This window comes from Corvus moneduloides, chromosome 1 (assembly GCF_009650955.1).
Source record: "Corvus moneduloides isolate bCorMon1 chromosome 1, bCorMon1.pri, whole genome shotgun sequence".
Lineage (NCBI taxonomy): Eukaryota > Metazoa > Chordata > Aves > Passeriformes > Corvidae > Corvus > Corvus moneduloides.
The window spans coordinates 50,255,876-50,271,909 of NC_045476.1; the positions used below are offsets into that span (position 1 = coordinate 50,255,876).

The 16,034-nt window shown below is 39.2% G+C and overlaps 1 protein-coding gene across 2 annotated transcripts in view; it reads left to right on the plus strand.

Moving 5' to 3' along the window:
• The window catches only part of IGF2BP3 (insulin like growth factor 2 mRNA binding protein 3), a 112,266-nt gene that overhangs the window by 13,526 nt on the left and 82,706 nt on the right, over positions 1–16,034 (plus strand). For both annotated transcript variants that reach the window (XM_032109712.1, XM_032109720.1), the window contains one exon: positions 11,598–11,646. In XM_032109712.1, the coding sequence (XP_031965603.1) occupies positions 11,598–11,646 (49 nt within the window). The remainder of the gene's footprint in view (positions 1–11,597; positions 11,647–16,034) is intronic.

Genomic DNA, 16,034 nt, shown 5'->3' on the forward strand with positions numbered 1-16,034 from the left:
TATTCAAATCTACAATGACAGTGAAAAAATCGGTGCTATCTGTGATATTCATCCTCAAAACATGTGCTATATTTTGTTTTCTGTGAAAAAGAAATTAAAAATAGTGAAATTATTTAAAAGGTGATAGTATTTATCCTATAATTGCTCTATATACCACTCCTTAAAGTCAGGGCAGATTTTTTAATAGTATTACTAACATGGAGGAGATTATAATATATTTACTTTAAAGGTTACTAAAGAAAATACAATTACACCTCTTATACACAAGCAATTTTTCAGCATAACTTGCCTTTGAAAGAAATTGTAGATTGAAATGTTGCATAACTTAAAGTCAGTGAACAATTGAATTTTAGTTGTTGACTTTTCCAGTTGAACAGAATGAAATGATACTCTAAGGCTTTAATCAAGCCCTGGTATGAAAGCTCAGGGATTGCTTTCATATATTATACTATGTAAGCCCGTGTGCACTAATCAAAGCTGCTATGACAAAAGCACAGAAGATTGTTTTGGTAATTCTTAAAAATGAAGTTTAATGCAAGATATAATTAACAGCATTTGTATTAAGTAAATATAAAATATTGCAAAGGACTCGTTGCACACAATCTGTGATGCTTTAACTATGGCAGCGCAAATTATTTATTGTGCATGGGGATTTACTAGTGTAGATATACTTACCCTGACCAAACTTACTGCTTCAAAAAAAAAAAAAAAGAAAAAAAGAAAAATCTCTATGGTTGTTATTACTGTATAAATGTAACTTCTTAAAACATGTCAACTAAAAAGCTAATTTTTTTTTTTTTGGTAACCAGTCTTTGGATCACACCTTTATGTTAAAAATATTGGGTGTGTGTGCAAGGTGTGTCTCTTTAGTTCTATGCACCAGCTGAAGGATGGTGCATTCTATATTTCAAGGGTATAAAAGTTTTGGAGGGGACAATGTGCAGGTCTTCTAAATAAGATGTAGCATTTTTCTGAAAGTACAGCTATGAAATAATATCATTTGTTGCTGTTCTCACCACAAAATTTTTGTGTAATTGAATAGGATTAAACTTTTGGAGGAGAATTCTTCAGAGAAAATTACTAAAAAAAGTGAAAATAATGTTTGAAAACCATACACCAAATTTGTTTCTTTTTGCAAGTAACAGGATTATAGGAGAAGCAATGGCATTTAAGAAAGAAATTTCTGCATCTATTGACATTCAGCATAAAAATTACAAGTCAAACAGCAGAGTGGTCACTTTTGATGACTTTTGGGTTTTGATAGGGCAAGAGAAAGGAAGGGAAGCTATTTGGTGCTGGTAGTGCAAACCCCATGCATTCTAGCACTCCTCTGGTGAAGGTGCTATATCTCATCTGATTTAGGTCACTTAATCAGTTTAAGGCCACGTGGAATTGCCATTAGTAAGGGCCAGCACTTGAGTGCTCTTCTTGCTGGTATTCCATCAGTTCAACAAAGTGTACTAGTGAAATAATGACTAGAGCATCAAAGTGAGCATTGGTATCTGTGCAGTCTTGGCTACAGTGTGCATCAATTTATACTTTGAAAGTTTGTTCTAAGGTTGTGTTAATAAGGCTTATTACACTGAAGCTATTGAGACAGAAGAACATATTTATTTTAAAGATAACAGGAAATGTACAGTAAACTTGACATTTCTGCTGTAAAGCTGGTGAAGTATTCTACTTTTTTCCTGTTAGTGTGGTCTAGAAGATTTAAAAGAAACTATTTGTCTTTCCAGTACTTTAAAATTTTTTCTTGATTTCAATCTTGAGATTGAAAGGTAGACTTTTTTTTTAATTAAAAAAAAAGAATTTTGTCGTGTGAGCAAATTAACTGCAAGTCATTGTTAGGCTTTGCTGGAACATCAGATGATGAGCATAGTCTCTTTCAAATGCTCAATTATCATGTCAGCTGTCCTCTTGCAGGGTTGATTAATATACGTATTTTTGAAAAACAATAATAAAAATGGAGGTTTCAGTCAGTGTGGACACAGAGCAAAAGCCATGTGTGTATGTGCACACACACACTCAATTCTTGGAGTGGCTCTAAACTCTGGAAAGATCCTGAAACCTGTGGCTGTACATTTGAAAGTGTTGATTTACTCTGTGCATTTGTTAATTTCACTTTTAGTTTGTTTTGTTCTTTTAAGCACTAGGACTATTATTCATATTTTTAGGGATTATTTTACAGACAATTGCCTAAATGAAGTAGTTTGCCGTTGTTGATATCTTTTTATATCGTGGAAGAGACTCGAAAATGTCAGGGAGCCAGTATGGTAGCTGAAGTTTACACATACACTTAAAACCAGACTAAGCAGATATTTCAGTTGTTCTAGTTACAGCATATAAGCTTTTTGAAATTAGATGGTGTTTTCAGCAGCACGAGTGTTTGTGTTTCCCTTTCCTAGACCCCACAGTAATCTTTGTTTATTGAGATCCTTTTAGGAATTGGACACTAATTTGTGTCAGTTTTTGTAAAGCAGCCTGAGAGAGGCAGCAAACAGGCTTTTCTTTAAAAATTGCATGTGTGGTGTGAAACAGCAAGGTGGTGGTGAAGTGGGACGAGTCCCTGAACTACCCTAATGCCACACTCAGTTTAAGTTCTGAAGTAGCTTGTTCTCAACCTGAACTTTTAAATCCGATATTTGATAGCAAAAAAAAAAAAAAAAAAATCGAGCAAACGCTGAGACTGTGTAACAGAGGTCTTGCAATTAAATGCTATAAGTGTACAGGAGGAGCAACTCTTGCTATTTTGTTTCCCCTCCAGTCCTCCCCCTGCAATCAGAACTGAATTTGTTTAATCTGGAGCGTACTGTGGACTCAAATTGAGAATGAACAACTGTAGTTTCACTTAAGTGCGACCTGAAAGAGACCAAAATAGGTTGGAGTCCCTGTCTATCACTGTGGTGTAAGGAATCTGGAAAGCATTTCTGATGTTCTCTGCACACACGGGCTCGTGGTTGAGCAGTTGGTCTCAGCAGCATGGTGGCTACCGAATTCGTCTATGAGTGCTGCTAATTTTATTTAGATATTTCAGTCTGAGAAGGGTGAATCACTGAGTTATTGTTAGATGAGATCTAATCTGGTGCCATACCTCCCATACCAAAAAAAATTTGCCAAAATTTTACATAGTACATGATATCTGTGTCACTTATTTCCATTGGGTTTCTGACTGGTTGGCAAACTCCTTCCGAGTAAGAGACGGTAGTAGGGAAGACATGCAAAATAAAAACACTGTGAGGCTGTATACAGCAGCTGCTTAGAACAAAGTATCTTGTTGGCTTTTTAATTATTGCACTTTTTTTGCTTCAGAAGTGACTCTGAAGTATCCTTCACCATTCGTTTTTGCTCCTTGGACTCTTTAAAGGGAGCTGAATTCATTGGAAATTAGGGGGAAAAAAAGGAGAAAAGAATTTTTTTTTTTTTTTAATAATCTACTGCTCCCCAGCCCCTAACATGGCCACATACTGCAGGGCCACCCTATGAAAGTTTCAGTCTGTGGCTTCTTCTTACCGCTGATGTAGATTTTCATAGCTAGTTTGTAATGGAAAATAGTGACTGCTTCAAGTAGCAGGCCCTGTGGGCACTAGGAAAACAGGTGATGGGAGAGAAGAAGCCTTTGGCTATTTTGGTGGCTGAAGAAAATGAAGGGTGGGGAGAAGAAAGATAAAAGCTGAGTACTGTGTCCCATTAAGGATACTAAGTAAACAAATTTTTTTTGTATGCTTAGAAGTATTTTTGCTTTTAAAAGTGTTTATTTACAGTCTTTCATGCACCTCAGGGGTATTTTCACTTTTATCCACATCCCAGTTAGTTGCAAGTTAGTGGTGTGGTGAGAGAATAAATGGCAAGTGACTGTAGCTTGAAAAAGTTTGGTCAACAAAATCAGCTGCATAGCACAGTTGTTTAAGGAATAGAGACCTCTGCTCAGGGGAAGAGGGGTAGATAAAATGTGGCATTTAGGAAAAACACATATACACCCCCACCCTACCCCAAATGGAGGGGGAGGAACCAATCTCAAAACCAACCCAACCATAAGTGTCACAAGCCACAAAGGTGGGACCATTATTCTAAAGGATGCTAAAACTTCCCATTAGATTTAAAGCAGTGTTTAATTCTTTATTAAAAAAAAAAATCTTAACAGCCTTCTCTCATTAACAACACCTGAAAAACGAATGGTTTTTTTAAATGAGAAATTCAGCATTAATATGGTAATGGCAGAATCTTCAGAATTTTTTTTTAAATGCCTTTATGTTCCACTCAAGGGAATTTAAAAATAATGAATATAAGCTTTTAGTCTAATTAGTGATGTGAGGAATTGTTGGGCTAAAATCCTGACGCAAATGGTAACAGGTGAGAGCCTACTATCCAGGTTATCCACATAAACACGAGAACTACCAGTGTAAGCTGGGCTTACACTGCCTGATTTGCCTATTTCGCATGATGTGACTTGGATGTGCCAACATCAATTTCTGGCTGTGCTTCTTGAGCTATCAGTCCATTCACAAAGGTGCAGATCCTTTCAGAGTGTTCAGGTTACTCCTGCAAGGAGAGTACAGCCCGGTGCCCACTGGTTGGGCTGGTGGCTTTGGGGCGTGGAGCTGCGCGGCTGTGCTGGCTCAGCTTTCTGACTGCTCGTCCTGGGGAGAGGTAGTAAACAAATCCCATGGTGTGCAGGCAGTGGTAGGAAATTTGATCATCAGCACAGAGGGAGTTGTGAGGTAATCCAAGAGTCATATTTTCATTCTGAATGCTGAGATAATGCACCTCTCCAAAGCGGCTGCTTTGGTGGGTTGTATGTGCAAGATGAAAGGGGAAAAGTGTAGTTAGGAGCCAACTATTATGTCTTGCATAAGCTTTGAGAAAATTTTTTTTTGCCTAAATTTTATGGAAAATCCTTATTCTGAGTGGTAGTACAGTCTGCTTTTAAATCTGGGTCTGGGATTAAATGAGTCAACACAAAGAGAAGTATTGCTGCACTTTGCCTGTGGCTTAGCCAAGCTTTGTCTGCTTGAATTGCTGAATTGGGTCTGAAATTGGAGCAATAACATTTCTTCTTCAAGTATTGTGCTGACCAGATCAGTGTGTAGAAATAAAAAGTGGTGATGTTTCTTAACAAGTCAGTATTTGAAACCCTTCTCCTTTCTTCTGCTAGGTAAGTTCAAGATGAAACTGTCTGTTTCACAAGCTAAAGGCCTGATTGGATAAAATATAGTAACTGTGTCATCAGTGTGCCTTGTAATATATGCTAGAAATTAAATATCTTTTAATATAAGTGATATAAACACCTCTGTTTGTCAGTTAACTGAACCTGAGTTTGTTTTAGAAAGAAATACAGAATGCCTTCATTTTAGGCAGGAAGTGTGACCCTTTGGTTTTGTATTTATCAGAAGTACTTGTTAGGGAAGAGCATATTGAGAGATATAATTGCACAAATATATATGCATCTAAAATTTTCTATAAAAAGATGCCTTAGAATGGACTTACTGCTGTTTGTTAGATACTTTCAGGAATCAAATATGAACAACTTTGAGTGAAAAGATTGCTTAAACCCATGATATTTCAGTGTGAAGAGGGGGGCAGGCAGAGACTGCAGCACCTCTTGCAGGACAAGCCACTCCAGTGGCTCAGTCTGTGTCATTACCTACATTTACTGCAAAGAAAATAATGAGAACTCCCCCTCCCTCGCCCTGTAACTAGAAACTAGTGCTTTTCCTCCCAGCCACACTGATCTGAATTGAGAGTTAAGGATTATTTATTTTATCCTGTAAACTTGGCTTCTTTTTTCCTTTCTTCCCTCTAGAAGAGCATTAAAAACACTGATTCACTCTGTTGTGCCCAAGCATCAGCTACTTGAAGCAACCCGAGGGGGAGAAACTAATGAACTCTGTGTGGGGGTAGCTTTTGTGTGGGTTTTTTCTTGCCTGTTTTTATTTTGCTAGCTGCACAGTAAACAATAAGACCCCTCTTTCCCTTCCCCTATAATTCAGTCGATTACCAGGAGTTTTCCACTTGGCCATAAGAGTTGCTAACTTTGTTTCTATGGCTGTTCCTGTCAGGACTTTTTATACAGAACTCATTTCTTACCGTATGGCGTTACCCACACTCCATAGAAGGCTTTTTGCTGTGTGGTGTTTTTTTAACATTTCATCTCCAGCTGTCTATGTTCAGTTTGGGTTGTCAGTGAAGTAAGCCTCAGAACTGACAATTTTTGTCTTCATGCCATTCTTTGGAGCTTGGGGAGAAAAACGGTTGTTTTGGTGAGTGGGTTTGCAGTGGCATCATGTGTAGCTGTCAGAGCTGGGGGCCACGAGCTGGGAGGCAGCGCTGGGGGGTACCAGCACTCGGTGCTGGTGGGTATTGGCACACTCTGCACCTGTGATGTGAGGTGCCAAGACTTCTTCCAGGTAACCAGCATGGCAGTACAGACCTAGAACGAATGAAATGAATAAGCATTTGCTCTTTGCATGTTCCTAAGAGTGGAAAAGGTAGACCATTTGCTTTCTATCCCATAGGTATTGAGTTCAAACAGTTGAATGGACTAACATCGTCGATGTTCACTTGATCTCTTTTCAAACGTGTTTAACTCTTTTTCCATAGGCTCTTGTTTAAAAGGAGTAAGTTTGTGCTCTGTGGGTTTAAGGCATTAATGTTGTGTGTAGCTCATATGGCTGCTGAAATAAGAGACTATGAAGTGGTGTTATTGAGAAGTGGGAATTAAGGAGTAGGAGGCAGCATGTCTCTGGGGGGGAGGGAGGATGGTCAGAAGGGTCTGGTAAGAGTGTAGGTACAACTGTGTGGAAGTGCAGTCACTTCGATACTTGTGTTTGTTTCCCTTTGAAATAGTAAAATTTTGACACATCTGTGACATACAAAAAAAAATGGGACTGTGAGGAAAAGCACGATACTTTATTGTTTGTTTTATAATTGTCTACTCTTATTTAAAATTATTTTCCCTTAAGGGGAGGTGTGGGTCTGATGTGATTTGCCTTTGCTAAACATTGTATGTATAGAGCATATAGTGAGATTGTGTTAGTGAAAGTGTACTGTGAGATTTTATACAGGGATGCAAAACCAGACATTTTTGAGACCCTTTTAACTTAAGGGGAACTCTATATATTGAAGGAAAAAAACCTGGTGTATATTGAGGGCAGAGAGATTAGGAAAGGGTATATATGTAAAAGAAATGAAGAAGAAAAGCCACAATTTCAACATTTTCTTTCTCCCATCTTTTTCCTTAGACACATTTAGTATTGTTTCACATGTGTGTGGGTTTCTTGTGGGTTGGGAGCATTGGGTGTCCCTGTGCATGTTTGTTCTCTGTATTGACATAGGAGAAATTACCTCTTCAGAGATCACTAAGATGGCTTTTAGTAAATTAGCCATCTTTATGGTACTTTGCCCTTTTTGTCTCTGCACACACATGTAGCACAAGTATGCTGCTTGCCTTGCACAATGATGGCTGCTTGTTTTACTTGCTTTCAGTGTTGCAGAGATATTCACGTCCCCCAAATACAAGGCTCCAGGTCTTAACATCCTCAGAATAAATATGTTGGCATATGGTCATCAGCAGTGGCTTAAAGTAGCTGAATTCTGTTACCTGGATAGTACCTGAAAATAAGAATCAGAATGTGTGAAATTCCTCTTAAGAAAAGTATATTATTGCCAAACAATTGCTTATGGACTAACCTTGCAGAGAAACCAGAGAAGTCTCTTTTCTTACCCGAAACACTTTTTATTGGGCATCTTTGAAAAAGAGAAATGAGTGTGGGAGTACCTGTTCACATGCTGTGAACATAAGTAGCTTTCCAAAACCTTAGTATGATACAGAGCACAAACCTTATTTGCCCAGATTTTTTTTCAGTTGACATCTATTTGCAATGCCTATTTAGCATGGGAAAAATGAAGTAAGAAATCTGCTTAAACTGGAAAAAGTGCATACACAAGTCTTATGTGAGTGACATTGATGAGAGATGCTGGCAGGGTTTTACTAAGGATTTAAGACTAGGTGAGCTGTATATTAAATGAAACTACTGTAGTAAAAGACCTTCATGGGATGAGAAAGGACTATTTCTTGTTTTACCCAGCTGATGTGACTGCAAGTAGTCATAAAGTAATAAAACTGGAGATTATTTCAAAGCAGAACATAAAGCCTCTGTAGCATTCTGCTGCCTGGGATATTTGTATCTATAGCTATAGGATCTTTGCATATGCCATATTTTGCCAAAGAAAACAGGGTCATGAGGAAAATGGAAAGCATCCTGAAAGAGCTAACGGTGCCTGAGATGGGAGTGTATTTCCAGGAAGATGCTCCATACTTTTTCCTTTCCCCATCTATTGTGTGGAGTTTTGACCCTGTGCAAAAGAGTGCTTGCTGAGCTCAGAACCCATCCTTGTGGAAGCTGTTGCTGCTCCGGTAGATTCAGTCAGGACCCAGCTTTGTCCCTTACTCTTTGCTATCCTCTTGCGTTTGGTTTGGGATTTCTCTCGAGGAATTCGAGAGCTGATTTTCTATGGACTCACGTGCAGGCAGCAGAGAGAGTGCCTGCAAAATCACTGGTGCTGCCCTGCAGCGAGGAGCTGTACGGGGCTGCCGAAGTGCGGGAGGAGAACGGGAGGAGCGATCTCCAAGCCGGGAGCTGCATCCGCAAGTTCTCGCAGCACGTGGGAGACGGTCGCTCTCTGTCTGCTCGCTGCTCGTTCTGGTCCTGCGAATACAAAAACAGCTAGGTCGTTTCTGGTTATCCCTCTTGTGTGTAGAGAAGGGAAGAGGGGGAAAGAGGGTACAAGCTTTGTGTACTTTTAGGCATTCTTAAGGAAGCTATTAGGACTTCTTAGACAGGGGCTAATAGTAAATGAAACGGAAAAATCTCAAATGTGTCCATGACCTTTTATGCTGGTTCTGTGTGATTCCTCTCTTAGCCATGCAAAGCTTTATTCAATTATATTTTTTCCCTATTGCTAATTGTGATACAGAAATAATGCAAAAAAATAGGTTAAATTTTCACATGCATCAGTAAACACCAGATTTCAAACTTGTGCACTAGGTGGCAAGTTAAAATTATTTGCAGCTAAGAAACTGATGAAGGTACAAATACTTCCAAATTAAATGATGTGTTTATAGCTATGCTTGTATTTTTGAAGTGACCTTTGAGTTTTGTACAATAGGTGTCTCACTATTGCCATAAATTGAGGTGCACAACCAGTTTTGTACTCAGCTTGCCATTTTCTTTTGCTGTTTGTGAATGTGGCTAATAATGAGCTAATAATTTTAAGGTGGCATTTCTTCCTTGCTAGTCTCCCTTCCTTCTCCTTTTCAGGATGTTCAAGTTATTTCTGTGCTACAAATGTTGGCAGGCTGAAATTTAAAATTGTATCAAAATTTTCAGTCCCTTGAAGTCGTGTGGGAAGAAAAAACCCAATGCCAAAGCTTATGCTAGTCCTCAGCATTAGATGACAAAAAGCACAGATTGCTTTGTTTTGGTCCATCTTTCAGGTGTTGAGCAGTAGAGACGATATGTAGGTATTCCTTCTGAAATGAAATGTGAGGTGGTAGTTTTGTGAAACTTGTATAAGTGTTTCTGGAAAGGACTTCCCCCACTCCCCCCCTTCCCATCAGTGGATATACCCTGCTCAGTGTGAGCATTGGTGGCCAAACTTGGGCATGGAGCTGGAGTGAGACCTGCTGTTGGTATGGTGGCAGGGTTGTTGGGCTCAGATCCTTGCCGTGAAACTCATGAATTTTAATTTGAATCTACAAGTGTGGGAGAGTAATGGCACAACACAGTTTGAAGCACACTGAATAGTGTATTGGCTGCCAATTCTGTGGTTTGGGGTTTTTCTGTATTAAAATTTCCCGGTATTTTTAATACTGAATGAGCATCCCCTTTTATGTTCTACTTCAGGACCCAACTTTCAAGTTTCAGGTTGCTGTGTGAGATTATTTTGATGTTTCGGAGCAGTATATCACTATTTTAGGACGACTGTTTTGTAGCAGTATTGCTAGCTGAGATGCCAGGCTAAGGAAAACTTTGCAGACTTCAAGGAAATTTTCTGCCCTCCCTATTACAGTGAAGCAGCTCCTGACTTTCCTTGCTTTATTGAAAATGAAACCTTAACTGGGTTGTGTGTGGTTTGGGTTTTCGTTCTCCCTTCCTCGCCTATTTATATGATCAAATGCCGAAATCTGCTCCTACTTGCTTGAGAGGGAGTGAAAACAGCTGAGAAATGCTACAAAACTAAGACCTGTTTCTATTTTCTGGCCAAAGCACGTTTGTTGCTTGATCTCACGGTCGCTGAAGTGTTGGGGGTGACACCTCCACATGAGGAGCAGTTTGGGCAAGGCGGCTTTGTGCTGTAACCTCTGCTTGTGCCTTGAACAAAGCCTGTTGAGAAGAGCATTTCAAGATGTAAAACACGGCAGGCCTGGGTAGGTGGTGGTGTTAGGGAAAGGAGTGTATTTTAAAAGGATTTGGGGGCGAAAAGGAAAGCTTTTGATTTTATTGCTAGACAGGAACATCTCTAAAACTTGTTTTGCTTCAAGACTTCACTGGCTTGTATAAATTTAACTGTTATAAAAAGTCCTTAAAATGTGAAGCACTTTTTTCTGAGAGGTCATTATTGAGCAATTAAAATGTGAGGCAGAACTAAGTGTTTGAACACAAGACACTTATTTTAGCTGCTTTGGTGTACCAAAATGCAGTTGAGATGTTCTAAGCCTCGACTGCTCTCTTGTCCTCTCTCCCTTCCCCAAAGCTTCCCGGGATGGCCAGGCTGACCCTACTAGCTCAACATACCTGAGCCTAGCCGAAACTGTGTTAATCTACACATTCTTGTCAATCCCAAGGGTTTTGTGGCATCTCTGGCATTTATTTGTTCTCTCACTTTGGGGGAAGGGAGGAGACAAAAGACTTGGCTGTGAAGGCAGCCAGCACACTGCCAGGCTTTGCAGTAGCACTTCAAAGTGAATGTTTTGTTTACTAGATAAGTAAAAACTGATGTAAATTTGGGGTGAAAATACAATAAATTTACTGATTCTTACCCTCTCCTCCCAATCAGGGATGAAGAATTTTAGTCATGTAAATATTAGGAAATAGTCCATCATTAGATTAATGAAAAGCTTAATAATAGAACAAATGTATTGATTCAAATTTATATTCCTTACCTTGAAGTAATGTAACATCCTGAAGTATCATCTTGGTGAATTTAAAAAAACAAAATAACAACAAACTCTTAAAGTGTGTGAAGGAGAGCCCAGCACAAATACATGGGATTGTCACACCCATTTATAACAGAGAATTAGATACTGAAGGCCTTAAAGCTAAAATAGAAATACTCTTCAAGAAAAGTGGAGGCTTCATGAAATGTAACAGCTGTCAAACGTGTAACAAGTATTTCTGCAACAGTTCTTTGGACTTGAAATGATTTTGACCTGACATTCCCCCCTCGGCGTTCTGTTGGTTTTTTTGAATTCTGTATTTGGTTTTGCCCCTTTTAGTATGACAGATGCTTAAATGTATGACACTGCTATGTATAGTCTATCTTGCAATAATGTTTTCTTTGGGTTTTTTTAAAAACTATTTTCTTTAATTTATCTGCAGGAGTCGGAAGCTTCAGATCAGGAATATCCCGCCTCACTTGCAGTGGGAGGTAGGAAGTTACTTAAAAAAAATTATATCTTTGCTTAAAAACTATGTTTCTGTTTCTCTCTTTATCCACAGGACTTTTCCCCTTCCCCCACCTTTCACTTGCTTTGCACACACCACCCATTCTGTTCTAGGGAAAAATCCTTTGGAAGAGGGAACAATAGAGCCTTCTAAGCAATTCAGATAACTGCCTTCGTTTCTGTTCTCCAAGTTAACCATAAAAAAAGTTGAAATGGATTCTTTGGTGAATGCTAACTTCCTGATGCAGTCACTCTCTTTGACTGAAAGCTCATCCATTTTGGCCCTTGCTGGTGTTTGGTGTATGAGTTCAGTAAACTTGATAAAAGTTCATATTTAAATACTTGGTCAAAAACCTTTACAGAAGCAGAAATTTAGTTCTGGTCCTTTCTTTGGGTGGTGTGGGCGTGGGGATTTTTGAGGGCTTTTGTTTGTCTGTTTTTCCTTGCTCCTCTGTATTGGTGACATTATGGCAAATTGGTCATTCACAGTATTCTGGTTATTGGCTCTCACCAGTATAATACATAATTGCTGTTTACACTCCACAAGTAGTGTTCTAATTTTTGCAGTAGGTGGACTACTGTGAGAACAGCTAGATCTGTTTTCTTTACAGTTTTTCTACCTTATATGTGTATAAAATGTTTTTTCATGTTTTATTAGTGGTAAGTCATCCTCTTGCCTTAGGGAAGTTAGGGGGTGGAGGGTTTGGGGATAAAGCTCCAGTAGCATTGTTCTCCAGCAGGTTTGGTCTGTTGCTGTCATCTGACTTTCCATCTGCAGCTGCTTCTTTGTTTGCTCTGCCTGATTGCCTCCTAGCTTTGAAGGAAAATGGAGGCACTGGTGTGTTGAATCAAGGCTGTCAACCACTGGGTCCTTGTAAGGTACCAGCACACACCACCTCTCATTGCTCCAGCCTGCCTTTCTGCTGTCCATGTGAGCTTTTCCTCTGCACTTTCCAAGCCTTGCATACCCCTCAGCTGAACAGCACCCACTTGATACCTTTTATTTCAATTTCATAACTGCTTTTTTATGTCAGGCTTCTGGGAACAGTAGTAATAGAAATGGTTGAGGCTGACTAATTTGAAGATTAACTTATTTTTTGGTACAAAATTACTCTGAGGATTTTTTTGTAGGAATAGTAAGTATCAGAGCAGAGGCATACAACTCAGATGTGAATACACAGATGTTTAACAGAAGGTACTGTTGAGCAGAGTACTTAAAAATGCTTCTACTTGCTCATGACTCCTTACACATGTAGTTAATATGGCTTGTATGTTACAGGTATCTACCCTGTCTCCCATCTGCTTTCTGACTTTTAAATGATCCCTCTTCTCCATTGTTGCAGTTTCTGTGGTGACATCTGGTCTTAGACAGATGTTTTCTCTGTCCATCTTTTTAAGAACACTGTCTTCGTAAAGTTCCCAAGGAAGAGTTAAAATTGTCCCTCTTAGCATCATCTCTCCCTTGCCTAGATGTCCTCAAGTTACTGTAACAGACCTGATCCTTTGAGCGCAGAATTTATAGACCCCCAAAATTTCTACAGTACCTTTTAAAATTTTCTTGCAACATCAGGGTTGCCTGCCAAGTACAGTTTGTCCATTAACTTCCTAAAGTTTTTCTTTGTAAGTGCTGGTGGTCTGGCACCTCTGCACTTCAGCAGGTAAGCTTTGTATATCCTTAATCAGTGCTGGTGATTAAATTCATTAGGGAATCCTCATGTCAGTTTACCTTGTGTTCCAATATCTTTTTTTGGTGTTAAAATCCTTGAAAAAACTTCCTTTGAACTCTGTAAGAAAGTTTTTGATGATTCCCTCTTAAAACAAGTCTTTCTTAGTGGGGAGAGTAGAAATGTGTACATACAGAGAAGTATTTATATTGAAGCAATGTTCTAGCATAATATTTTTTGAGTGGATGGTATGTGAGGGTGCATGTGAAGCAGCTGGAGTGATTTTACTTAGATTGTGTCTTATAGTCCCTCTGAGCCAATTTGCTTGCCTCATCGCCCTTTTGTTAATTGCTTGAATCAAGACTGACTTCTAATAGGTGTGAAATCCTTAAAACCAGACAAAAAAAACTGATGAAAGAAGTCTCTAGGTTAGTTATTGTAGTAGCCCTCCTGTATGTTCCATATTGAAATACAAACCACACTTTGTGCTCTTCAACACCTTTCCTTTTACTGTGACATAGGATATGTGAAAAGAACAGCAGAAATGTTCTTGTGAATTGTTTTTCCCTGGTATAGCCACTACTAGGAAGGTTACAGTGCCATTCTTTGCAAAAGCTGTAGTAACTGTCTTGTTTTCCTTTTTTTTCTTTATAAAAACAAGCTCATTATAAAGCCTGTAGGAGTGCCCCTAGAAGTCAGTGTGCACGCCTCTAGTTCAGTGCTTCACAGCTGTTCTTGTTGCTGGGGTGTCACACGTGGCACCTGTATGCCTTGGGCCACGTGGGACTGGGAGCCAGTGAGCATCTATGTGCACAGAGATGGCCCTTGGCTTATAACAAAACACCCACCAGGCCCTCTCATAATAAGGAAGGCATCCATAACGTTCTTAAATGTAGCTCATCTGCAACAGAGTTTGGAAGTAGCTCCCATTCCTGAGCACCACAGAGAAATTCTACCTCCTGGTTTCCAAAACCAGAAAAATTTTCAGGGAATATTGAAGCTTAATTTGAACTGAGAATTTTTTGAGATCTGTCACCTGAGGAAGGGGCCCCACTCTTGATATAGGCCCTTTGTTGTCCATGTGGGTAAAAGCTGGCTTTTGAGATTCATGGAATGCTGGAATAAATCCATTTCTGGTCAAAACCTAGGAACTGTTCCACTGGTGTACCCTCTTACCTGTCTAACAGACATGCATACCTATTTAGTGCATTTAGTAGAAGAGAGAAAACACTGAACTTCAGTGATAAGGAAGTTTTGACTTCCCCTTGGAAGTAACAGGGTGTCCTGAAAATTTGTGGCAGGACACTTGGCCCACAGCTATTCCATATAGGTTGGGAAACAGGGGGTATAAATGTCCACAGAGTAACAAGCATTTATTAGCAAGACTTTTCAGGAACTAAGTATAGAAATTCAGATAAGTTATTTGCTTTTCTGGCTGCCCCTTTTGACAAAAATATTCCAACTAGTGTTCTCCTTCATGGAGGTTGACATTACTGATTAAAATACTGACTCTTAAAACCAGCCATAGCAATTGGGCTTGTAGTTGTTTCCTCTGTGTAATGTAAGACCTCACTGTGCACTTATCAGACCATCATGATATAAGCAAAAAAGGTAAGATAACCCTTTTAGACCATATTCAGAGCTAAGTGGTGGAGAAAAAGGCAGATAATGAACTGCTATAATCTGCTGAGTTACTACTTTGAAACAAAACCGCAAGGTTGCTATCCTGAAGAGCTCACTTGAAAAGTGCAGCTGTAAAAGATAAAATTCTAATTTATTCCAAGGCATTCAAGGTTAAGTTTGTACAAAACTTGTCTGGTAATTAATTTGAACTTCACAAGATTTTTGGCAAGGTTCTGCAGGTTTCTGTATGTGTGGGTTGTGTACTCTTGTGCTCCTTGCCCAGCTAGGAGAAACTGGAGGTGTGGAGGGAAGACAGCATCTCTGTCTGAACTAAGAAAATGTAGGTGCCTCAGACTGCAGTTGGAGTCTGGACTGGTAGAGGATTAGCCAGGATCATGCTTTCTACTCATCCATGGGTTCACTTGCACCTTGCCTGTTCCCTCACCAGACTGTCTCTGAGGGTTCTGGTTCAGTGACCTGTTCCATAAAAGCATCATGACTTCTGCATGCATAATCTTCCCTTCGTGCTGCTTACATATAATTTGCCTATAGAGGTTATTGTATCCATTTAGTAATTTGGAGAAGTCATGCATGATCAGATTTTATTTTTTAAATAAGTCATTTTATCTCGTTGAGAAGTATGTTTTGTGAAGCAAACTCTCCAATGGTTAGTGCATCACTTTGAGTATGTGGGTAGTAGTAGTGTAGTATGTAGTGGTAGTATTCTTCCCCTTTCCTATACTTACTCTTGAAGTACAAAGCCCAGACTGATGCTAAGAATCATGACTAGTGAAGAATTTGGAACATCCCTGCTTCCCTTTCTCCACATATACCAGTCTCATCTCTTACTCTTTGAAAACAAGTACCCTGACTCTGTGGTTGCTGCAGAAAAGTAAATAGATCTCTTATTACTCTTTCCTGAACTGCAGTCTGTAACATACTGATTTGACTCCTAATTTGTAATGTCAGGTACTCTCCCACTTAGCCAGTGTGTATTCAGCACTGGAGGTTTATTTGCAAGACAAAATTATACGTCCTCTGGAAAGAGATCTAGGTAAGGTGATTTAAAATTGAAAAAACCAGAA